Raw genomic sequence first — 25,200 nt, 5'->3', positions numbered from 1 at the left:
TAAGGTAATTTTACTTACAACAGTGATCACTAATTGGTCACATTTTAGGTACTGTGGGGAGCAACGGCAAACTGGTTTGGTATGGGGTAGTTGAACAGAGATGATAACTTTTAAATTTGGAATGGGGTGCATGCGATGCACACTAATTGTTTTTTATTTTTCATATAAAGCCACACGTGCAGTCCTTCAACCACCTACCAATCAACTAAACAACGTGCATACATATAAACTGTAGGCCGCTTTTAATATATATATAATAATAATAATAAAATTATATCTCTATAATAATTATTATACTATTTTTATAATTTAATATAAAACATAATTTTTATTGATTCAACTGTTTGAATATATGTATATATTATTAAGATTATTTTTATTAAATTTTATCAAAATTAAATAATAATAATAAAATAATCAAATTATCCATATTTATGTGTTCTGAAATGTTTATATTACATCGACTTTAGTCTATATAAATAAGGTAATAAATGATTTTGAATTAATATGAAAATTTACATATAATTTATGTGATATAAATTTTCAACCCAACAATGAGTTTTAAGAAAATATTATTCAATTGAAAGTTATAGAATTATGTAATAATTGTCAAAGTTACACCAATATAATTTAATTTTTCTTCGTATATATAAATTGTAGGCCTAAAATTAGTTTTTTCTACCTGGTTTAAAGTATCATTTAGCTCGTTAGTCTCAAGTTAAAAATACATGTTACTCTTGAAAGGTTGTGTTTGGGAAAAAGAAAATATAGTCTAAGAGTATTAAGTGTTAAATATAATATGTTTGTCTTCTAAGTCTAATATAGGTTATATGGTAATCTCTTATTTGAGTCGAATTGTTTGACATCTGAGTCAATAGATCTTCAACAGGTAAACTCAATAAAAATCTAATAATATAAAGTTTTTCAATATCAAGTGTTATGACATGAAAAACCTAAATATATATCAAAAGTATCATAAGGATGTATAGTCTCATAGTCTCTAAGTGTATACGTACTAAAAAAAAAAACTAAGATCAAACCAGTCATCAAATAGAATCTTATCGAGAGAACCGAAGACATATAATACCTAACATAACAAATTTGTAATTGGAATGAATAAAAAATTAAGTCACATGAGATTCATTGGAAGTTTTGAAATTGTAATAACTTTCGGTGTTTGATTTGTATCGGTGGATAGTGTTAGCTTGATCGAGCATAAGAGGTAGATGACTTATTTGACATTTATAATCATAACCCCTGTATAATTTGTTTATAGACAGTATTAACGAGGTAATTCAAAATGATCCGTCAAGTAACAAATAACCATTACCCAATCAATTGCTTATCAAGTATAGCTATTAAAGAGACTTGAAATACACGATGTAAAGCAATTTACCTACACGCATTGTTCTTTTTTGTGTGTTTGATAAGGTTTTGGGGAAAATTATAGGCTTTTTTTATTAGTTTATACAAGCTACTTTGACCAAATAAATCAATTAATTTATAAACTCTTAGCTTATAGCTTATTTTTAAATAATTAGTTGATGTTCTAGCAAGAACAACGTCTTGGCTTACCAATTTGTTTGGTAGCTATGAAATAGAGGAAAAATAGGAAAAAGGGAAGGATAATAAAGAATAAATGAGAAATGTGAGTTGTTTAATAGGATGGAAATAAGAGAGAAGATAAATAAAAAAGTGTGAAATTCGAAATCAACATTAAGCTACCTAAAATGTATGATAATCAATTGTCATGAAAATAATTGATTGAAAATACTAAGAACGATTTTTTGCATTTTTTTCTTATTTTATTTTACATATATTTTTTTAATTTCACTTAAATAAGACAGTCACATTTCATTTTATTTCTCACATATTTCAATTCACTCTATTTCCTAATTTCATCCCCTTTATGTTTCGTCTATTGACCCACCTCCCTTAAAACCCTTTAAATATACGAGAAAAAAAAACAATATTATTAAGGAAAATGAATAAAAACATAAGGTGTTGAATTGATGTTTCCTCAATTTCATTTTTATTGTAGATCATATCTTTGGTTGTACACAAAAAGTGTTGAATTGATGTTAATATCTTAATTTTTTCCTTTAGTTTTATTAATTTTTTAGTTTGTAAACTTTTTAAGATTTTCTTTACTTTTATATTTTTGAATTTTCCTGTTATATCATTTTTTAGTCTGCTTTACAATAAATACATATTAGATGTAAATGTATAAATTAGGTAAGAAGTTAGGGAATAATTGACAAACTAATAATCAATGTCATCTTGAAACTTAAAAGTGAAAAATAAATACCAGATAGGAAAAAGAATTCTAAAAATTTAATAATTAAAAGGAAACAAATGGAATGTTGATTAAACTTTATTTAAAACTACAAATTAAAAATAAACTCAATAAATAAATAGCGAAACCCACAAAATTTATAATTTTTTTGATTAAATTTAATAAAAAATAGAAACTGTACTGCAATTATTATTAGAAAAAAATATTATATACTTTCCGTTAAATGTTGTCAAGGTCTATATTTTGATATTGATAAATTTGATCTTTAATTTTTTGTTAATTTTAACAAAAATGTAAGTTTAGTCTTTTAATTTTTAAAAAATATGGTGAATTTTTAGATATTGAAAAATAAATTTATATTTCTTAAAAAATGAGAATTAAATTAATCAATATAAAATATATGAACCTTTAATACCTTTGATTGAAAATATGACGACTAAAAATATATATTTTCCTAAATTACTAAACGGTACCGTATTGAATCCACAAGCCTAGGAACCAACGTCTCGGGACCCACAGCCAATGCACGTTGCTTCACTGACCCACACGGTCACACCCACCTTTACAAATGAGCCAACACTAGAATTAAATTATTAAACGATAAAGTTTATTGTCTTTTTCAACTTTGGGTGAAAAATGTATAGGAAAGAGAAACAGATTTTTTTTTACATAATTATTTACATATTATCCATATAAATTATTTAGATAGAACTATTAATACTAAAATTCAAAAATTTAATTATTCTTAAATTTAATTCCTATAAAATAATTTAATTATTTTCTTATTAAATTAAATACTTTTCTCAAGAAAATAATTTTTAGTAATCATGTTAAATTTCTAACTTTTTTTTTTACTTTTGGTCCCTATAGTTGTCTTTTAATTTTTATAGTTTAAAATATTTTAATTTGATTCTTATAATTATATTTTTAAATCCATTTTAGTTTTGATCATTTTTGTCCAAAATAGCATAATAGCACCCAATTTTATAAAATCACAAGTTATTTAAATTTTTTTACCACCATGATATATTGATACAAAATATTCATCACAACAAATATTCTTCAAAAATTATGAATACACATAAATTAAATATTTTATTTCAATATTAGTTACTTCATATAATGATTTAAATAGTACTGCTGCATTAAATAACTAGAGAAAAAACAAAAAATTAACTACCATTAAAAGTGTACCGTATTGAATCCTCGAGCCTACGAACCAACGGCTCAGGACCCACAGCCAATGCGCGTTATTTCACTCACCTTCCTAACTACCTTTACAAATGAGCCTGTACAAAAATTAAATTATAAGTTTAATTATTGTTAATGAGCGTAAAGTTTTTATATTCTCAACTAGTAAAAATATTTTTTTATATAATTATTTCGATAATTATTATAAAAAATAATAAATTCATGATCCATATTCATTTATGATTAAATAATAATATAAAAATCTTTGGTATATATATATATATATATATATATTATTTATTTATTCTTAAATTATTACTGATAAAGGAGAATCAGACTTTAAGATGGGGATATGTTTTATTCTTCAAAAATATCTATTGATAATATAAAGATCATTCAGAAAATATAAAATCTGAAATTCTAGATTTTAATTACTTTTAATTTAGCCTTATATTAACTCAGAGTATGAATTAATACTCAAAATCCACCTGCAGTTCTGAAGACAATTATGAAACCAATTGTTTATATTCAAGATGGATCGTTTACTTACATAAAATTTAAATATATTTTTAAGTAAATTTTAAAATTATCTTTCATAAATAATACTTGTGATCTTTTATATAAAAATAATATTTTAATCGAAAATAATAAAAGTTTAGTGATAAATTTTAACAAATGGAAAAAGGAATGTTATTTTGCGACTACGTATAACTTTCCTATGAGAAATAAAGAAGCAAACAGTAATAGAAGTTGCTAAAGTCAATAAATAATAAATAATTGATACATCAGTCATTTAAATGTTATTTTTGCAACCACATATCAGTTTCTTAAGGAGAAATAATGAAGCAAACATGAATAGGAGTTGCTTAAGTCAATAAATAATTGTTTCATCAGTCATAGTTTCATCAGTCACTTTCTTAATGAGAAATCAAGAAGCAAATAGGAAGAAGAGTTGATTAGGTCAATAAGTAATTGATACATCATACATCAGTCATTAATAATTAACTAAATCCATTAATTCATGATTAGTTAATGAAAATAAAAACTATATATTTAACATGTTTAGTTTTTTTTTGGTGGATGCACGTTTTGGTTATTTTTTGTTTTTTTTCCTATACTTAATTTTTTATTCTTGCTCTGAGGGTTAACCCATTTAATTGCAGGCTACGAGAGATAGAGTTCGTTTAATCGTAGATATATTACGGTTCAAGACAAGCTTTACCACTCTATGATCTTTATCACGGGGTGTTCTCTGTCTAAAACTAGCCATTGAATAAGGAAAGGCTCACGGGCCAACAGTTTGCTTTCTCACTTAGAAAACTGTGATTTTCTCTTTGTCTTGAAGTCATAAAATGCCTTGTAGTGTCATCATCAAATCATGTTTCTGTAAAATTCGTGAAATTTGCTATGCTTGTGTAATTTAAAAAATTGAACATTTACAAATTACAAGTAAGAAAATGAAGATGAGGATAACTTTACATAAGTTTGAAAGAATCGAATTTGTTGGTAACCATTTATATCATTTTCTCAAACTTATCAAGCATTTTTACCCTTTGCATGGATCTGACAAATAGTGTCATAAAAATACCTGCACGTTGAAATGCTATATCTATCAGCCTTGAGAATAAATTTGAACATGATTGGACAATAACTTGAGAAAAAGCTTTATAATATTTTGTCACCTGCACCAATGAAAGATCCATTCGCAATAGTTATGTTGCCTTGGCTGCTCATAGTGATACCAAGATTTAGCAGAGTTCCTCCTAATACGGTATACATAGTTGCCATTTGTAAACCCGTTGCTTTCCGAGCAGCTCTTTCAGACTATCAAATCAAGTTAAATAATTTCAAATTTACAAAACAAAAGTTCCAGAATAACGACCTCCTAATTAGAAAGTTGTTCCCATTGGGAAAATGCTTAGAAATACTTGGTCACACATAGGCAGAGCTTACACCAAGTGAAGAAAAACAAAGATTCAACTATTCACTTGGTCTTTGTAATTAACTTCATTTTAAGTTATAGTCCTTATATGAAACAAATTGTAAGTTTTAATCATAAAAAAAGTTACATTTTTATTGCAAACACTAGAGTCTAGAGAAGTTTTTGAGACGATATAAAACTGTTATAGAAACTTTTTGGCGATAATAAACTACTACAATAAACAGGAGAGAGACTAAAATTTACATTTTTTTCATAAGAATTAAAATTAAAAATGGGGTCAACTATAAGAATAAAGAAAAAAAAAAAAACTGACCTCAAGCACTCGGACCCGAAGTTTTAGATCCCCTGCCTCAAGTTGCTTTGTAAACTCTTCTATTCTTTGAACTCTGTATGGCATTGACATGGTATAGGTTGTAGCCTAAAAGTATTACACGAGCGAGCGTTATCAAATATCAATTCAAGTGGATGCACATTAGTTGCACAATGCTATAGATAAATGCTTCACATCAAATGAGATTTTTCTATTATAAGGAAACGTTATCCAGAACAAAGGTAAAAGGTGCGGTACATCATCTGCTTGCTTTCTTATCTCCTCCACAAGCTGTGGTGCAGTGCGCTGCTTTTGCCTTATCTCTAAAAGCTCCTGTAACGTAGTAAAGTGTATGTGTATGAGCATGCATTTTAATGCAATATGGGAACAATATTTGTTCATGGACAATCTGAACTTTGAACCTGTGCGTAGGGTGCAGCAATCTTAGAAAAGGAGAAATTTGGATTCAGTGTGTAACCTATGCCTGTCAGAAAAAAAAGAAATACAAATAGATGATGAAGACATACAAAGAACTAACTAACATATATATCCTTTTGCTCTTTTTAACTTATTTCAATAAATTTCAAAGTGATACATATTTTGATCAACTTCACATTTAAGCTTATAAATATATAAGTTCATAAGAATTTATCGGATAAGTATTTAATTTGGTTGTTTACCTAAATGTGTCTTAAATCAGTTAAATTTTTCCCTAGAAAGGACGGGGTGGTTACCATCTTATAATGCATATACTAATGTAAAATTAATAGTAAACATTAGGGCATGCTAATTTTTTTTTTTTTGTAAGAATGACCACTAAAGAGAGAAAGATAGAGAGGGACAGTAAGAGAAATGAGAAGATGCAAACCTTCAAGTGTTGAAAACGCCCTGAGAACAAAGGCAAAGGTGGATGGAAAACGGAATGGTTGGTCTTGTGCTATTGCAAATAAATCCTGCCACAGAAAGCCCTCAATAGTCAATAATAAAGTCTGGACTAGATTCTCCAGATAGTTTGGAATAATTCTCCACCTTCAGCTTATCCTTTAGTTCCATTGAAACAAACACCCAAAATATTATGAAAAAATTTAAAAGCAGCTATGAATTCATTGATCCAATATATCAATGTTAACAAACCTCCCCAATTGCAGAAAGGGTCTGCTCCTGATCTGGTGCCTGGCTTAGCAAATGGTCCAGGAAAAACTGCACAGATCTCCTCACCTGGAAAATAAATTTATCATTTATGAAGTCAAGTGTCTAGACACAAATCAGAATATTTGAAAAGCAGGTAGTTGACATTCTTACTGATGACAAGTCCCCAGTAGGTTGGAGGGCTCCGAGATCTATAAGGCGTTGCATAACCTGCACCGTTGTTTATTATATGGTTGTATGTTTAAAATAGTGTGAAAGAGGGACACTAAAGTTGATCAATTCAAGTTATGAGCAACGTCAAATTCTTTTTTGCTGACGATAATTACTGGTTAGCTGGATTGAATTTTACAATAGTAATTGTACTTGAAGCAAAAGCCATTTTATGTCATCGTGCTTGTTTGAGTTAATTGTGGCAAACTAACAAAGTTCCCATGAAATTAAAAAATGGGTGTTGATTAAACACTAGCTTATCATGATATCAGATATTTATTTCTTATTAGTAAAAGACAATGTTATGAATTTAAATAATCCAAGAGTAGTACAAATCCAGACCTTTTTGGAATCCTTTTCATATATGGCATAGAAAAGTTCAAGCAGTCTCTCCCGGGTAAAAGATTTGATCTGTCCCATCATGCCAAAGTCATAATAAATAATTGCTTCGTCCACATCAATAGCAAGATTTCCAGGATGAGGATCGGCATGAAAGAAACCTGTTTTCAATATCTGTAAGACAAAAAAATAATGATAATTTATTAACTCAACCTTTTTAGCTACAAGAGTGATACCAACACCTATCTTCAAGTGGCAATTCATTCCTCTTCTTTTTTGGTTTTAATATAGGTAGAGACATTTTTCTTATTCTGAGTAACCAAAATGAAAACCATATTCAACATCAGATATTACTATTAGATCGTGATTAGCAGAGAACCAAGGTGGTGCACCTGAATCAGGTACGCCTCCGTAGCACGTGATGAGATACGCAATCGATCATAACCACGCGAAGTTAATGTATCCACCTGGTCTATTTTGATGCCTGTCCAAGGAATAAAATCAGAGATAGGAGCAGTGAGAAAAATACGTTCTCTAGCATAATGTCATATATCACTTTAAAGAAAGAATTATTAGCTCCCATAAATACAATATGTTATCTCTCATAATACCATAATGTCATAGACAATTAAAAGGAGAAACAAGGTACATGCATTAGTTAAGATGAAAACCTGGTACATACTCCATGGTCAACACCTTTAAAGCAGTATAATCCCAATATACCAGCTACAACGAAAGAAATGGACATGTGATCAAAATTCAATATTTTTACTAGACATTAAAAATTTACAGTTTATAATCGGATGTTTGCGTTGCCGTAAGAAACATACAGGTATCCGAACCCACTTTATGTTTCTAAAATCTCGGCGGAATCTGTCAGCATTCTTTCCTTCATTTATATAATCAATTTCTTGATACAAAATACTGCAAAATAGCATGAGCAACACAATAAAAATTAAGGCATTGGAAATAAAGTAATGAAGAGAAGGTGAAAAGCAATCAGCATAATTTAACATATGCTTTACTTCATGAAATATCGATAACAATGCACTTCAATGCTTATTACTTACGTTTTACATTCTTCATATATTCCAATCCAATCTCTAAGTGGACCACCAAAAGTTTCACTTCTCTGAAAATACTCTGCAATCAACTTTAAGTTTTCTGGACATAACAAACAAGCAAACTTGTAATAGTTACAAAGCAAACAATAAAATAGTAATCCTTAAACCCTAAACAAAAGAATTCACTAACAAAGTAATCCTTAAACTCTATGCTGTTTATGCATAAATAAGTCTTGGTACCAAAGGGCAAATTTGCACCTAACAGTCTAGGCTTTTGGATTCATTGATAATTGGCTGTTGACAACATCCTCTTAATCAAAATCCCTAGGTTTTGTCAATGGCATAAAGTAACCACAACTTACTCAAATCAATGTCGAAAAGCTTCTTCAGACCAGGCCTTTGAACTTTGATGACTACTTTTTCCCCATTATGCAGAATAGCACGATGAACCTACAGACAGTCTCCTCCAAAATTGATGTTACTATACTAAGAACAACATTAATAAGCTATTATCATGGTCTACAAGATGGGAGAAACGTTCTAGTTTGTTCTAATAATGGACTGAGCCACATGCTGCATCTCACTTCATGTTACATTAATCAAATTTGACCAATTCGAATAAAGCTACAAGTATTTAACAACAGGAAAAGATTCAGTGTATGAAAATATAAGGCCAAATTAGATTGATCCTTTTTTCTGCCTACATAAAGTCAGTTTACATTTTGACCCATGCATAATAATGTCAGTGAAGTAATTGGCAAACGCTTGCACGCAGGGGTTAAAATGTGAGTTTTTTTAAGGTAAGGATCAAAATGAAAAGTATCAAGTATGAGACCAAATTTTTAATTGGGCAAAATATCTTGGGTTCAAGTAAAATTTGAAAAGTATAATTTTGTTCTTATTAATTTTTTAAAATTAATTTGATCCATGTGAAAATAAAATATATTTTTATTTGTCCTTGATGGTAATTTTGTTAGATTTTTTAGATAATTTTTTATGTGACTAATAAACTTAATTATTTTATCTCTCTATCTTTTCAAATACACTCAACACTTTAGAATTTTTCATCTTTATCCATAATTCCACATGATAGTATCATGAAGTGACGAAAAATTACAATTTTTTAAAGTGTTTAGTTGTCAGAATTTGTTTAATTTATTTTGAGGTTTAATAACCACAAATTATTTAATTTATTTCCAATCAAATTATATGCGTAAGTTTATTAGCTACGGTCAAATTTAATGGAATTATTACTTAAAACTAGTAAAATATATTTTTATTTTTACATGAATGAAATTAATATAAAAAAATTATGAGAGTGAAATTAATATTTACCAAATTTTTACAAGAAGCGCAAACATACTTTATCCTTTTTTAATTTAGCCAAAATAATAAATATAATGTAATGAGCAGGGCTATATTCAAACACCTGACCGAGACTAGCAGCAGCAATTGGCCGATCTTCAAACTCCTCAAATAATATGTTAATGGGAGCTCCCAATTCACTCTCGATGAATTTTCTTGCTTTCTTAGGAGAGAAGGCAGGAACCATGTCCTGTATAATGTTGTATTAAGAAATAAGAATTACTTTCTGGTCTTTGAATATAGGGAAAAAAAACCCTGATACAAGCAAATCTTAATTCATTTTATTTAACGAAGTTATTTTCAGAATAAGTTTTATTTAATTAAGATTTTATTTTCAATATTTTTTTATATCGAGTTTTAATAAAGAATAGTCTAAGAGAATATTTGAATTTTTGAATGAGATAAGTAGAATAGATGACAACATTAAGCACCTTTCTTTTCTTTTTTTTTAACAAAAAAGGGGGAATCTCTACAAATCTACAATGGTGAGGAGAAAAAGGAAATCTTGAGAGATACCTGTAATTTTGCGAGCTCATCCACAAATTCACGTGGAAATAGATCTGACCTTGTTGATGATAACTGACCAAGTTTAATGAAAGTTGGACCAAGCTGCAATACACACTTCCTTAACCACGAGGCAGTTTTCCGCCTTCTGCTTTTCTAAATAAAAATATTAAAAAATTTAAGGTCAGCAAAAAGAAGCATGACCAATTTAAATAAAAACACTTGTAATTTATTTCCACCAGCTAAAAATAAATAAATGCAAGTCACCATGGAACCTGCTTTGCCTCTGTGAAACCTCCGAAATATGTCCATTTTGCATTGTCCAACATAATCCGAATGCGTAAAGAAGCCACAAAAGACCAAACATCAATAGACCTCTGCCAGGAACTGTAATTTTCATTGGCCCAACTGAAACCTTCATCTGTGGCTAAAACCTTTAGCTCTTCCAATGACCTTCTAGATTTCACTGTCTTGTTCAAGCCTGTGATACCATTTTTTCTCACTACCTTTGAAGTTGCTGAACCATTCAACACCTTATTCTCTAACATTCTCTTTCTTTTCACTAACTCATTTGTCCCTACCATTCTAACAGCTTTACCATTTGTTCCATACTTCGAGGCAGGCATTTCTGTCTGCCGCATTTTCACCAGTAACCTATGAAATTGATTGTTCCCTGCTGATAATGGATCACATGTTCTGGTCCTTTCATTCTTTGACAATTTGTTAACCGAAATTGAGCCTGAAAAACTGAGATTTTCCAGTGTTCTTCTTTGAGTTGCCAACTTCGTATAGTGACAATAACAACCCTGCATTGCCATTGTTTCTGTCGTCTAATATGAGATGAAGTCACCTTAAAAAGAAACACAAGGATAAACGGTAAGAAAAAGAGATAGCACATGCCGAACCCCAACAAGGTCAGATATTTGTGCACTTGATTTTTTTTTTTTTTTATGGGCAAATGTTAATTTGTCAATTTGTTTTTGGGCAGAAGGAATAGAAGTTGAAGTACGAGATGCTTGAAATTAGCCCACGTGCAGATTCAGCACATTATTATGTTAAGGTGAAACCAATTAGATTAAAGTGTTTAAAAAGAAAACAGATGGAGAAGAAAAAGAAAGCGGGTCATTCAAAACTCTGATGCCTAAAATGGAACCAGCAGCAAGATGAGCCTCATCATATACTACAGTTGAACTTGTTGAAGCATGATTTTGATGGTTTCTAAGAAAGAAAAATGTTGCTAATGGGGAATATGCATCATGACAAATTAACCAATCAAGCAAAAAATTGATGGATTCTATTACAGAGAACTTGTAACATATTATATCAGACATAAAAAAAGCAAAATCAAACAAAAGATACTGCCAACCGAACTTAGTGTTTGATATCAGCTATTTCATTAAATGAATATGGAATGACCAGAAGCAATTAGTAATCGTATTAAACACGAGAGACAACAGCAATATTGTATAAACTCAATATAGTAATTTACATACAGCAACAAATATTCATTTGGTCTTGAACAAATTAGTTGAGCAACTTGCATGAAACTTGAACAGATTTAGCATGGAATCAAAATTATTGTACCTGTTGCCTCTTTAAATTGAGCGAATACAGATTCAGCAAACCTTGGCAGTTACTAGCATACTTACACTGAGATTTTTTTTATCATTTGCGTGGTACCAACAACCAGAAGGAAAAAATGTTGGTATATTATACATACGCGGGCAAAGGCAAAATAAGAACGAAAGAGGTACAAGGATGTTGTTGCTTCTAAGTTTTAAATGAAACAGTGCAAGTAACTGACTTTTGCTTCAGTTTCGGTGTTAACGACAAAAAACGGAAAGAGGCCACAACACGGTGCGTGTAAGGCTCTACTATCTCTTATAGTCTTTCACCGTTTGCCATTGGCTCCTTCTTGTCTAAGCCACAAATGTCATGAATGATAAACCTTCAATTTATTCTTCTAACTGTTAACCTAACTATTATTCTTTCCAAATTCAAAAATACTATCAAATTAGTCTTTTAAATATTAAAATGTTATCATATGAATCTTTTATTTGTCTCACTCCTAGAATAATTATTTATTATTTTCCCACGGTACAAAACTTCATTTTTGTGAAATCTTTTTCTTTCCGCTTTCTTCTTTTTCATATCAACAACATGAAGGTATGGTATATTTTGTTAAATAATTATCATAAATGTAAAAGTATTTTTGTATAAATGCTTTACTTCATGTAAATATAAATATATCTATATATTATAGAACGCAAGCATTACTTAAAAAAAAGTACATTTCAACAATGATAGATACAATTTTTTTTCAAGTTTTCAATATCACTTAAATAAAAAAAACATTTATAAAAGTCTAAAAATCAATACTTAAAACGTGTATGATAAAATATGTTTATCTTGATTTTTTTTTCCTTTTAGAATTTTATCTTGTAAATAAGAAATCTATATTATCAGCAATTTATTTTCAAAGACATGGCCCCACGAACGCATTCCTTATTCAAAGATCCAATGTACCATCAGCATCACGATTTCTCAATTACCAAGCAATGTAGTCACTCACGTATTGATGCATTCCAACAGAACATTACGAAGCTACTGGGGAAAAAAAGAAAAATTTCCATTGCAGATTACGTACACTCACCATATCCCTCACTCAATTTCTAATAATTCATAATCATATATATAATCTTTTAAATCTAACTTTAACTAACATCACCCAAGGCTCAAGCTCAACCGCGGAAATTGATAGCTAAATAAAATTAAAAGAAGAAAGTTAAAAGCATTCTCTATGACATACTTTTTGTGAGTGACTCAAATTTTTTAAAATTATTAATTTTAGTGAATCTCATTTAAATCGAGAAAGAAAATTGATGATAAGCATAATCCATCAAAATAGATGAAATTTCAGTTAATAAAAAGAAAGTAACAAAAAAAAAAGTGACACTATAATTTCTCAAATTGAAAATCACCAAATTCCATGGTAAATTTTAAAGTTAGGCAAGATGAACAAGGCTAGGTGCCACTTTGATAAACGGTTGCCAACCTCAATGAATTCTTAGCCGTGGATTTTATTTAGGTGTGGTGTTTAATCATTTAAGGACTCACGGTAGGCACATGCGAAACAGTGTACAAATCTCGTGAAAATAAGTAATTTATATTGTATTGGCAAGATAATTTAATTTTAACCTTTTAGCAAGCGAAGGACCTGATTTTGAGTCATTTGGATCATTTTTACAAACTTTTTTTTTTAAAAAATTGGGTTTATTGTAAAATTGATTATTAAAATGCAGTTAAATCTTTGTAATTGATATTTCGTACTGAATGTGATTTTCCATCTAATTTTAACCTTTATCAAGTGAAGGATCTGATTGAGTGATTTGGATCACTTTTACAATTTTTTTTTAAAATGGCATATTCTAAAATTAAATTATTAATATGGGTCTATCTTAACATTGATTTAAAATGATGTCATCCTAAATCTTACATAGACAAAAAAAAAGAAATAAAAAAATCGGAAAATTTAACACCTATTTGGATGGAAGGAGTATTTTTTGTATGGATTTCCCTCTCACGCTGCTATGTCTTCAGCTTCTAACCTCTCTTCTCATGCATTGTCTGCTTCAAAGTTCAAAGCCACTGGCACTGAAGCAATCGTGATTTAACATTTTAGTTAAAAGTAAACCTAATTTTTGTTTCCCTCCTCCACTCCACCGCCCACCTTCGTTCCGACTATCTTTCACTTTCTAATTTCACCAATTCAGGTTCATAACAATTTCAGTTTTCCATCTTCTATCTATGCCATTAATATGCTAGCTAAATGGTTCTTTTATTTTTATGCCTTTCTTTATACCCCTGTGATTGCGAATGCTTGCTGTTATTACTCATCAGAGTTAGGAATGCCATTTCGGTCTTCAAATGCTTTGTAAATATTATCATGATTGGTTTCAGGTATTTTGATTTCAAATTGAAGTTTAGAAGAAAAATCAGGTCCTGTAATTGTAAATTCTCTCTTCTCTATTATGAGTGCTTGTGATATGGCATGCTAGTGCTCCTTGAAATTCAGGTCCCTTGCTGTTGGATCTATTTGGTAATTCCAGATTTGGGGCCTGCTTTTTTAATTTAAGGTCTGAGACCAATTATTTATGTTTTGTCTAGTGATCCTAATTCTTTGGGTAGAAAGTAGCTGTTAGAACACTTGACTGTAAGTTTATTTTTTTAATCTCCTGTATATAGAAAGGGACTGTGTTCGAGAAATCAGTGGAAGAAATAAATAATGATGGCAAGCATTTGAGATATCTGAGTTTGGATTGGTTTCCTTATTTTCAAGTTAATGACTTTCTGTTGTGTAGTAACTCGTAGGCAGGTTGGGAAAATCACTCTATTAGAGTATATGGTTCCAAATGGAGGGAAGCATACTACTAAGGTGTACATAAGTACTAAGAATTTTCAATTGAGAAGGGATTTAACTTTATTACTAAGACCCTCATGCAAGCATAACATGGATAATCAGAAAGTATATACTTACTAGTTAGACTGTAGCAGGGTGGTACACTGCTATCCTGGTTTAACAACACTTAACTGTTTCCGCTTTGTACTTTTTAGTTGTGAAATTTCTCAAAAAGAAAAAAATCTTGCTTTTGCAGGAATGGTGGGTTTATCTCTTGGAGAAAAACATTTCATTCAAGGTGGCATTGGTCAAGATCTTCGTTGTGATGGTAGAAAGAGATTTACATATAAACCAATCTCTGTTGAAACTGAAGTTATTCCCCAGGTGATGCTTTAATCAGTTGACATTTGGCAGGGTATTCTGATTATTAAACCCTGGCAGACATTATTTTCTTATTTTTTGCTTTAAATAGTTTTAATTTGTGCATTATACAAACTAACTGCTTGGCAGACAAATGGTTCGGCAAGAGTCAGAATGGGTGCTACAGATGTAATTGCCAGTGCTAAGGTTGGTTAAATTGGATTCATCTCTTATTTCTTGACTTGTAATATCATTTTATTTATTACTATAAACAATTCCTTTAAATCTAATGAGTTATTTTACTAAACATGATATATTGATTGCACAATTGCAGGCTGTACTTGGAAAGCCAAGCTTGTTGCAACCTGACAAATGAAAAGTCTCTATATATATTGATTGCAGTTCAACTGCAGAGCCAGCTTTTGAGGTTGCATATTCTATTGCTTTTCCTCCTTCATGTTTTTCAACTTTACATACCATGAACATTGATAACAAAACAAATAAGTTAATCCTTAAAAGCTTTAACTGAAGTTAGAAGGTGCATTGGATTAATAAGCTTTACATTTTCATCAGTAATAGTGTTTTCCATTATTATGTTATTTATCATTTTTGTTCTGTAAATACCTTCTAATGTTTCAAAATTACTATTTTATTTGGTGCTCTATTTCTCTGTCTTGTATATAGGGTAGAGGGGGTGATGAGTTGGCTGCAGAACTGTCAAATGCTCTTCAACGTTGTCTCTTGGGTGGTAAAAGTGGAGCAGGTCTATTTTCCCCTAGAGTGAAGATTATGCTTACTACCATATGCTTTCCTTCCATGTTCTTGCCTCTTTTTAATATAGCTGTTGAGCTCTTATTTTTTTCCCTCAGGTGCTAGAATTGGCCTCTCCTCGCTTATTGTCGTTGAAGGAAAAATTTGTTGGGATCTTTACATTGATGGGCTTCTTGTTAATTCAGATGGAAATTTGTTGGATGCTCTAATAGAATAATCTACTATAAAAAGCTAGAAAAGATGATAATGATGGATTCCTGGCTAAAATAATTAGCGTTTCAGAGATCATGCTTTTTTGTTGATGTCAATTTTCAATGTTGTTTACTTTTCAAGTTTTCTTTTTCATTTAACCTGAGTTTAGCTATTGATGTTACATACATGCCATTTGGACTCTTTGAAATATGTAATCTATGACTTCAAGGAAATGGTTAGAAGTTATTCATACTTTCATTAAGCTAAAATTAAAAATATCCTTTTACTAGCTGTTTTCTTTAATCTTTATAATAAGATTATCCTCCCAAACGAATCTGCAATCAGTTTCGTGGAGGTTTTCCACATGGATTTCCTTAATACCATGATGTTGAGAAACCGAGAAACCTATTTCCAGAATTAACTGGAAAACCCCAATGCAGCTAATAACTGTTGTTCTTTTAGGCTGCTTTGAGCAATACGGGTATTCCAAGAGTCCAAGTTGCTGCTGGAACATCAAATGATGAGCAACCAGAAGTTGACGTAAGCAACGAGGAGTTTCTGCAGTTTGACACATCTGGAGTCCCTGTCATAGTTACACTGGCTAAGGTAACATGCATGTGCTATCTTCTCAGATTTGACCATATTTGTGATAATTTCATTTTCATACCATTTCTGCTTTCTAGGTTGGGACTTGGGAGGCACTATATTGTGGATGCAACATCAGAGGAGGAATCACAAATAAGCTCTGCTGTTTCTCTGTTAATAGGCAAGGGCACATATGTGGTATAACCAAACGAGGAGGTGTAGGGCTGGATCCAAGCACCATTCTTCAATTATTTTGTAACTCGGCTAAACTATGGTAAATTTGTGTCGGAAATTGTTGTCTTCTGAGCTATGTGGTCCTGACTTATCATTCTATTAGTATTAGATACAAAATACTGCAAAGCAGCTCGAGCAACACAAAAACACGTAAGTTTACAATTTACAATTTTTCTTTAATAGCAAAATATTAGTCTATTGGATACAAAAACTAAGTTTTATCAAGAGGAATCCCAGCATCACATTTTTATATATTACTTTTAACCTTATTATTATTAGTTAAAAGTTAAGTAATTTTTAATTAAATTGAGGTTTAAGATTCACTAAATTAAATAGAGAATAAGTCACTTTGTTTAATAGGCCGTATGAATTTTAATTACGTTAAATTATTCTATAGGCTATTTAACAAATTTTAATTAGGTTCTAATTTATTTTTGTCAATTGGATCTTTGAAATTGTATTTATTTTTTAATTGAATTTTTTTGGCTAATCGCTTTTAACTTTTTTTTTTAAGTCTTACTACCAAGTATTCAATTGAAACTAATAAACAGAAAGACGTTGTTTTGAAAATTATTTTGAAAATAAATTGCTGCTAACATTAAATAATGTATCTTTTTCTAAATTTTTCTAACTTTAACTCCTTAATTACTAGTAAAATACTTGTTAATATTTTTTTTCTCTTTGTATTATATTAGGGTTTTTCATAATTATCTATAGCATCTACTAATTATATTAAAATGAACTGTTAGTATTTTCATAACTTCACAAATACACCTATTTATAATATCACAAGTCTAATCTTTGATTCTTCAATGAATAAATTAAATTACACGAAACACCCCTAAGATTTTGTAAAGTTACACAAATCCTCTTATTTATTTAATCCTTATACTAACCCGTTAATTATTTTAAAAAGTTTACGTTGACGTCTACGTATACGTTTACTTAGATTCTTTTCATTGTTTGAAAAATATTACACCTTGTTCCTATACATAAGAAAATTGAGATTATTATAAATGTTAAAAAAAAATATAAAAATTGTATAATTTCACAAAATCTCAAAAATAATTAATGCAATTTACTTTTTTTAATTTAAGGGTTAACTATAGGAAAACCCTTTATTGTAAAACCCCTCAAATTTGAATACATAATTCATTTTAATATTATATGTTTGTATATTTTCTCTTTAAAAGAATTTAGAGTAGACTAAATTATGCGTCCAAATGTTGTCAGCTATGTTGGAAGAAATATATATATATATATATAATTAAAAATTCCTCATCACTTCCTTTGAATTTCAAGAAAAGAAACCTTTGAAATGTTCATGGGAAAATGCGACGATGATTTCTCTGTCTCCGAATTAGAAATGTTGAATGGAAAAGTAAAGGATCAAGAAAAGAAAACCACCAACATTTCAAGCTCTCACGCAACAACGCCGATGAAATAAAATTTCCTCATCACTTCCTTTGAATTTCAGTTTACATACCTTTCTTCCTTCCTTCCATTCTCCAAAATTATATATATATTGTTTGTTCCTATCATCTCATCCCCTCATTGTCTGCAAATATATATTTTAAGTTTTAGGTCATAATTAATAATTAGTATATTACAACCAAATGGAAGGTGAAAGGATTGAATTGCTCAGTGGAGTTGAGGATCATCATGGAGGAGTCGTTGTAGACGTCCAAGACCCTATGGATTCTACGCTCTTCTCTTCTATATTGCAAGCTTCAATCTACAAGTGGAGCCAACAGGTACATTACATGTTCAATTCAACAGTAATTGAACCTTTTTTACAATTCCAAACGTGTTTTAATTTGCAGGGCAAGAAGGGGGTCTGGATCAAGTTGCCCATACAACATTCAAATCTTGTTGATCCTGCAGTCAAGGTAAACATACATTTTATTATTATTTATTTGCCTAATCCTATCTCTTAATTAAGAAGCCATTTTGTTACAAATTTTGTGCTCCTTTTTCAGGCTGGATTTAGGTACCACCATGCTGAGCCAGATTACTTGATGCTTGTACGTTGGATTCCAGATACTCCTGATACCCTTCCTGCAAATGCTTCACATCGAGTCGGTGTTGGTGCTTTTGTCATCAACAACAACAAAGAGGTAGTCTTTTCTTTATTTCTTTTTTCAATTTGAAGTCCAAGCTTTGCAGCCTGCAAAATACAAGGAGGAAACCTTTGAAATGATCTTGCTTCATTTGACAGGTGCTTGTGGTTCAGGAGACAGGTGGCAAATTCAGAGGTACAGGTGTATGGAAGATGCCAACAGGAGCTGTTAATGAAGTATATCAAAATTATTACTTCTTTTTTTTTTTTTTGACAGAAAGTATGTCAAAATTATTATTGACCAAATTATTGAACTTCTAAAATTATCTTTTGATATGTTTTAAATCCATTTGCAGGGTGAGGATCTCTGTGAAGCTGCAATTAGAGAAGTCAAAGAAGAGACAGGGGTAAGCAAGCAAAACATAATATATAGTTTAGAGTAAATTACATTCCACTTGAAATTTGCCAAAATAATAGCAAACCCCGAACTCAACTATAATTTACTATCCACTTTATATTTTTCTCTGTCACTAATTATTTAGTTAACACTGTTATGTATTTTTTTTAAGAAAAATAAAATATCAGTAAGATTTATATACAACATTTTTTAAAATTTTATTATTTTCCTTACAAAACTTAATTTTTAAATGTAAAAATAAAATAATTTAATGAATATAATAAAAACTGGCATTCATGTGTATTTAATATTTGATCAGTTATCATGCTTTAGTAAATATCTGATATACCATTAAGGTCCTTCTTTTTTTTTTTTTTTTATCATGTCCCCTTGCTCTTTTGCTTATAATCAAAGACACTTATTCCAATTTCACCCCAAAAATAAAGGCCTGTGCTTCTCTATTTTGTCAATTTTCTTTTTTGAATTTTCTTAATTTTTCTCAATTTATTCATTACAAACCTTAACCTTGTCTAAAATCTTGAAATTTCATAATTACACTATTTTTTTATGCATGTGACAATATAAATATTTAAAATTAAATAATATTACTTAGCAAATTTTAATTCAAATTATTCAAATAATATCGACCAAGTTTTGGGTTTGCTGTTTTGACAAACTAGGTTGTAATTTCTTCTATAGCTTATGTATTACATGTTTTTTGGGTTGTTTCAAAGTCTAATCCCATTACTTCTATTATTTTTTCAGATAGAGACAAAGTTTGTTGAAGTTTTAGCATTCAGGTAATACGTGGTGTGAATGCGTTTTTTTTCACAAATAACCAACATACTGCTATGCATATAATTTACACTATTTTTCTCTCTGAAATCTGAATTAATATTGAATGTGGCCTTCACGTTCACCGACCTTTATTTCTTTTGTATTAGGCAAAGCCATAAGTCGTTCTTCGAGAAATCAGATTTGTTCTTTGTTTGCATGTTGCAACCTCAATCGTTTGACATTCAGAATCAGGCTTCAGAAATTGAGGCAGCGAAGGTATATATTCTAATGTCAATTGAGAATCTCACTAATTTTCAGATAGTGTCATTCTAAGGATGCATCTGTGTTTTCATTTTCAGTTGACATGTCTTTAATTATAACTCAAGAAATACCATATTATTTTCACCTTTCACTCTGTTAATTATTAATTACTCCTAAAATGAAAATAAATAACAAACCAAACACACCCTAAAATGTTGCTTAAGTTCATCCTTCATTTTAAATCTCTCCAAGTCAATGAAGGCTACATGATGCTGATAATCTATCCTGACATTAGTACCAGGAAACTTTGTAATTTCAGTAATTTTTTAACTGGTGTCTCGTTTTTTTCATTCAGTGGATGCCAGTTGAAGATTATGCTGCCCAGCCTTTTGTGCAAGATAATGAGCTCTTTGACTTTATTAGAAAAATATGCTTTTCAAAGCTGGATGGCAACTACAACGGTTTTTCTAACGTGCTTACTTGTACATCTTCTGGCAAAAAAACCTATCTGTATTTTAACAACCGGGATGCCAGCCTTTCGTTAGCTTCCAAAGAGGATCAAGCTTGACATGTATATGCTTGCAAGTTGCCAAGTTGCCGTTACATATACTTGTACACTTTGTGGAACAACATTTGTGGACAGCAAACTCTAGTAGACACCTAGATCCTAGATAGATAAAAAGAGAGAAGACAGATAAGTATATATAATAATACTATGTGATAAAAAGAGAAAAAGAGAGTGAAATAATAGTTGTTAATAAAAATTTTGGTATATAGAGGTGTTTATATACCATTACTTAAACTTTATTTGTTAATAGTACTTACTTCAAGGTGTATACGTAACTTTATTGGGGATGATGTCATACGAACACTAAGAAAGTAAGTGTAGGCTAGTAGAATAAGATTCTAAAAAGAACAGGCACTTTTGTTAGTACGAGGATGTTTTTCTTGTGTTTTGTACGGTTTCATCTGAAAGTCTCAGGTTCAGAAGAGATGGACTAGGATTCTCAGCATTTAAAATGTAACTGTAGGTCATGCAGTAACATCTGTGCAGTGGTGCAGTTCAATCTTTCACAATCTATTCTTTTTCAATTATGTTTTTCTATCAAAATTTTATTTAAGTAGCAATATATATTAATGATTGAGAATTGAGATTCATGCAGTTGGAAAAGAAAAAACTGCAGGGGATCTTGATCCCGGTTTTATAGCACTGATTTGACATCTGCAGACACCCGACTGAGTTACTTTAAAATGGTTCGGTTCCGAGACTTGTAAAATGTAGGCACATTGCAGTGTTGGTCTCTTTTATATATATATACTATATAAGTGAAACTATAGTTCAAAGTTCCCATTGGCAATTCTTGCCAACGTTTTCTTTCTCATATCTGCAATATTTCCGGCTATACAGCTCAATCCTGATTTTGCTTATAGAAAATTGTAATTTTGAGGGTGAAAAGAATTCTTGGCAACGAGGATGTATTAACCCTCTGCAGCACATTGAATTTTGCTCCCTTTGTTCACTGCAAAAATTATGTAACGAACAAGTCAAATTCTTTGCTTGTTGTGAATTGACCACTAGATACTAGGAATAGGAATGGCAATGGGCACGGGTAGTGTCTAACTGCTACATGCTCCGCGAGTTAGAAAATCCGTCCGTGCCCGTTCCGCGAATTCACCAACTTGTGGGATTTTGGCGGTGATGTTCTTGTACATTTATACCATCCATCTTTTATCCATTGCAAATTTTATCTTCGGTTATCCATGAATACGGATTTTTTTGTCAATCTCTACTTGATACTGCTGAACAAAAAGTAGCTAGTAAAGCAGCTACAGATCTCCTATGCAGAACCGATTAGGACTCGAGCCAAAGGTTACATTCAATTCAATACATGGATACTGAGTTTCGAAAAGTTTTCAATCCAATTTATTCTTATAAACTTCTAAAATACACACTAGTATAAAGTTTCTTCCAATCTTTAGCTGTCACTGCTGATTATGTTCTGTTCTTTGCAGATTGTATAATTCTTGTCTATGCAATTACTTTGATGACTCACTTAATGCCAGCTGCAAAGTTAATGGGAGATCCTTCATCCTTCTCACCCCCCAACACGCATAAATATTTTTTTGTCAACTTTTCGAAACTCGTTCTATTTTGTCATATTCTCTGTAGAAGAAGCTTTAAATTTTAACAATAGTGGATCAAAACCAATTTGATATAAATATGTAATGGGCTTGGCCTAAGTGTCCAATATTTAGCTTGATTAATAATACTGATTAGACTCATAGAGATTTGATCAGGACCATACATCATGTACTGGTTTAGGATTTGCAATTGCGTTATGATTATCAAAACTAAAAAATAAAAAAGTGAGGACAACTTGAGCAGCTACCGCAATAATTGCTGTTTAGAAAGCCATCAAAATTATGATATCATATTGCGACTACAATTTTTAAACCTTGATTTTTCAATTTCTTTGATCAGTAGTTTTGGAAAACAATATCTCCTTGGGATTAAAATGCTCTGCCACTGCATAAGGTACAAGTTTGATCGATGGGTAGGCCATATTTTTAAAATTCTATGATGCAGTTAGAGGAAAATGCTGTTAAACATATAAATAAAGAAAACATGAGAGGCGAATATTGACATAAAAAACTAATGAGTTGAAAAGTGTTTATATGCACACATCCCATAGCTGGCAGGTAGCACAAACCGGATCTACCCACACTGAAAAAAAGAGGCCAATAAAATAATTCGGAAAACAGACAAACAACAAATACAAAACCTATAATAAAAAAAAGTACACATGGCCTCCTACATGTCGGTGGCAGCGTTTTATTTCCTTGACATATATTAAAGAAAGAAAAGAATCTTAATTGAAACAAGTGTATAGTAGCGACACTCCATAATCCATGTGGGTGTTTCATAGAGCCAAAAAAGCCATAATTAAACTGAAGAAGACCATGAAGAATCTCACGTGCAATCCGCTTACTCCATTGCTGTCTTCATCCGCAGCCTTCTGATCTTCCGAATCAGCGTCGTCGTCGGATGGTCCGTCCGCCGGTGCATCCGCCGCATGGCTGTTGTTCTTGTTCTTGTTCTTCTTCTTGGCGGGCTTTGGCGACTGGGCAGGTGCATCCGCCGCGTCGCTGGCCTTGAAGAGCTCTCTGGGCATCAATACCCTGTTTATCTTATATGCCACGAATGGATCCTGATCTATCAATGTCCCCACTATGCTGGCTGTGTTGACTTTGGTCTTGAGGCTGACGTCTTCCCCTTCACTCTGCACCGTGAAGTCGTACTTGTTGGCTCCCTCTGTGGCCAGAGTGTTCATTATTCCGTTGCTGGACTTGAGCATCTGCAGTGACTCGTACACGGGAGTCGCGTGGTACAACAGAAGTGAAACCTTCTGAGCTTCGGTCAGGTTCTTGTACTTTGGCGCGAAACCGCTGACGGCGCTGTCGGTGGGGCAGAAAACCGTTAAGCCGCCGTCAACGTTTTCCTTGAAAGATGGAAGGGCCTTGGAGCCTCTTAGAAGGTCCGCGAAGGCCTTGCAGCCTTGTTTGGACATAATGGAGATCAGGTCGATGGCGGAGGGGGCGGCGGTGGGTGCCTCGGCGTCGGCGGAGCTAATGGCGGCGCTGATTTGGAGGACGGAGATGTAGTAGGGCATTTCCTTGACGGATTTGACGTAGAAGGAGTGGAGGGAGCCGTCGTTGTCTTCGGCGGCGAAGCCGACCTTGCCGGCCTTGAGGTTGGTGATGTTGACGTAGCCGGCGGTGCCGGAGGCGGAGCCGGTGGCCTGGAACATGGAGGAGACGAGGGTGGTGCTGTTGTTGATCTGGTGGAGCTTTTTGGCGCCGAAGTAGTCGACGAGGATGTGGAGGGAGAGGACGTTTTTGATGGTGGGGAGGGAGAGGTGCTTGTCGAGGAGGGAGGACATGGCGGCATTGTCGAGGGCCAGGACGGTGATGGTCTGGCGGCGGTTGATCTCTTCGGCCAGGTGGGTGACGGAGAGGTAGTGGTTGAAGGTGGAGAAGCCGGGGTGTGCGGCCAGCATGCGGGTGATGTTGTGGGCGGGGACGGTGGCGACGGCGGAGGAGGCTAAGAAGAGGAAGAGGAAGAGAGAGAAGAGGAGGCTCTTCATTTTGTTTTGGAGAATGGACAAGTGTGCTCTGTGTTCTGTCTTGTGTCTTGTGGGTTTATGAATCAATGCCAGCTTTCGATTGGCTTCCAGATGGACCCCATCCTCCATTATTTCCACACTTCTCTCTAAGAGATCAATTTTACTAATTGCCCCCACACTTTTTTAATCTTCTTTAATATTCACTATAATACGTGTTTCACTTTTTGGTAAGGATCAGACCATATTTCATAAGAATAAGAATGTGACTTTAAATTATGGTAAGTAGTATCAATATGAGATTTCTTTTGTTAATAAACAACCATTTCTATAAATATTTCTTTTTAAATGTAATTGAGAGAAAACATTTCATTAAAATTAATCATCAACCAATACTTCCAACAAAATGAAATATGAAGATTAGAAAGAATCATGGATACAGAAAGTTTTTGAAGAGTGGAATAAAAATAGTATTTTTTTTTTTAAGAAAAAATATTACTCTTGTAATAAATTATACAATTAAGAGAGAAATATGAAATATAATTAAGAAAGAGGAATATGAGATAGTATTAAAGGGCAAAGTGGCACCATCTTCACTTGAGCAATTGGGCATCTGCATCCCACCGACGCTCTTAGGCCCCGCTCCCCAATAATGTAATGTACGTGTCAGTTTC

General features: G+C 31.8%; 4 protein-coding genes across 8 annotated transcripts; 2 read left to right on the top strand and 2 right to left on the bottom strand.

Moving 5' to 3' along the window:
• Positions 1-4,872: 4,872 nt before the first annotated feature.
• LOC100802460 (protein ACTIVITY OF BC1 COMPLEX KINASE 7, chloroplastic) lies at positions 4,873-12,129 on the bottom strand. 2 transcript variants are annotated; one of them, XM_006595590.4, is made up of 18 exons: positions 11,955-12,129; positions 10,646-11,220; positions 10,383-10,526; positions 9,931-10,056; positions 8,864-8,951; positions 8,508-8,601; positions 8,268-8,361; positions 8,109-8,163; positions 7,830-7,921; positions 7,441-7,611; positions 7,042-7,098; positions 6,874-6,957; positions 6,608-6,692; positions 6,162-6,223; positions 5,998-6,072; positions 5,743-5,847; positions 5,170-5,311; positions 4,873-5,075 (listed from the first exon to the last, which is right to left on the bottom strand). In XM_006595590.4, the coding sequence occupies exons 2-18, from the start codon at positions 11,186-11,188 to the stop codon at positions 5,002-5,004; spliced, it is 2,091 nt and encodes a 696-aa protein (XP_006595653.1). In that variant the 5' UTR covers positions 11,189-11,220; positions 11,955-12,129; the 3' UTR covers positions 4,873-5,001. The 2 variants fall into 2 exon arrangements, with proteins under 2 accessions (XP_006595653.1, XP_014622793.1); XM_014767307.3 differs by lacking the exon at positions 11,955-12,129 and having other exon boundaries at positions 10,638-10,829.
• A 1,763-nt stretch (positions 12,130-13,892) lies between these two features.
• Positions 13,893-16,969, top strand: LOC100801931 (putative exosome complex exonuclease RRP42). 2 transcript variants are annotated; one of them, XM_014766975.3, is made up of 6 exons: positions 13,893-14,143; positions 15,026-15,153; positions 15,280-15,336; positions 15,464-15,892; positions 16,555-16,698; positions 16,776-16,969. In XM_014766975.3, the coding sequence occupies exons 4-6, from the start codon at positions 15,827-15,829 to the stop codon at positions 16,953-16,955; spliced, it is 390 nt and encodes a 129-aa protein (XP_014622461.1). In that variant the 5' UTR covers positions 13,893-14,143; positions 15,026-15,153; positions 15,280-15,336; positions 15,464-15,826; the 3' UTR covers positions 16,956-16,969. The 2 variants fall into 2 exon arrangements, 1 of the variants encoding a protein (XP_014622461.1); XR_005888395.1 differs by lacking the exon at positions 16,776-16,969 and having other exon boundaries at positions 13,895-14,143; positions 15,464-15,556; positions 15,814-16,692.
• Positions 16,948-21,479, top strand: LOC100818821 (nudix hydrolase 2). Of its 3 annotated transcripts, none has more exons than XM_041009179.1 (9): positions 16,948-17,061; positions 18,535-18,665; positions 18,735-18,800; positions 18,891-19,028; positions 19,130-19,207; positions 19,327-19,377; positions 20,133-20,167; positions 20,312-20,420; positions 20,761-21,479. In XM_041009179.1, the coding sequence occupies exons 2-9, from the start codon at positions 18,606-18,608 to the stop codon at positions 20,971-20,973; spliced, it is 750 nt and encodes a 249-aa protein (XP_040865113.1). In that variant the 5' UTR covers positions 16,948-17,061; positions 18,535-18,605; the 3' UTR covers positions 20,974-21,479. The 3 variants fall into 3 exon arrangements, with proteins under 3 accessions (XP_040865113.1, XP_003545505.1, XP_040865112.1); XM_041009178.1 differs by lacking the exon at positions 16,948-17,061 and adding an exon at positions 18,164-18,438; XM_003545457.5 differs by lacking the exon at positions 16,948-17,061 and having other exon boundaries at positions 17,113-18,665.
• Positions 21,480-23,045: 1,566 nt separating this feature from the next.
• Positions 23,046-24,720, bottom strand: LOC100799605 (fasciclin-like arabinogalactan protein 2). Its single transcript, XM_003545436.2, has one exon. It carries the CDS (start codon positions 24,656-24,658, stop codon positions 23,327-23,329), a length of 1,332 nt encoding a protein of 443 aa, XP_003545484.2. The 5' UTR covers positions 24,659-24,720; the 3' UTR covers positions 23,046-23,326.
• Between the last annotated feature and the right edge of the window lie 480 nt (positions 24,721-25,200).

This window comes from Glycine max, chromosome 14, assembly GCF_000004515.6.
Source record: "Glycine max cultivar Williams 82 chromosome 14, Glycine_max_v4.0, whole genome shotgun sequence".
NCBI classification, from domain to species: domain Eukaryota; kingdom Viridiplantae; phylum Streptophyta; class Magnoliopsida; order Fabales; family Fabaceae; genus Glycine; species Glycine max.
This window is presented reverse-complemented; position numbering and strand designations above follow the sequence as displayed.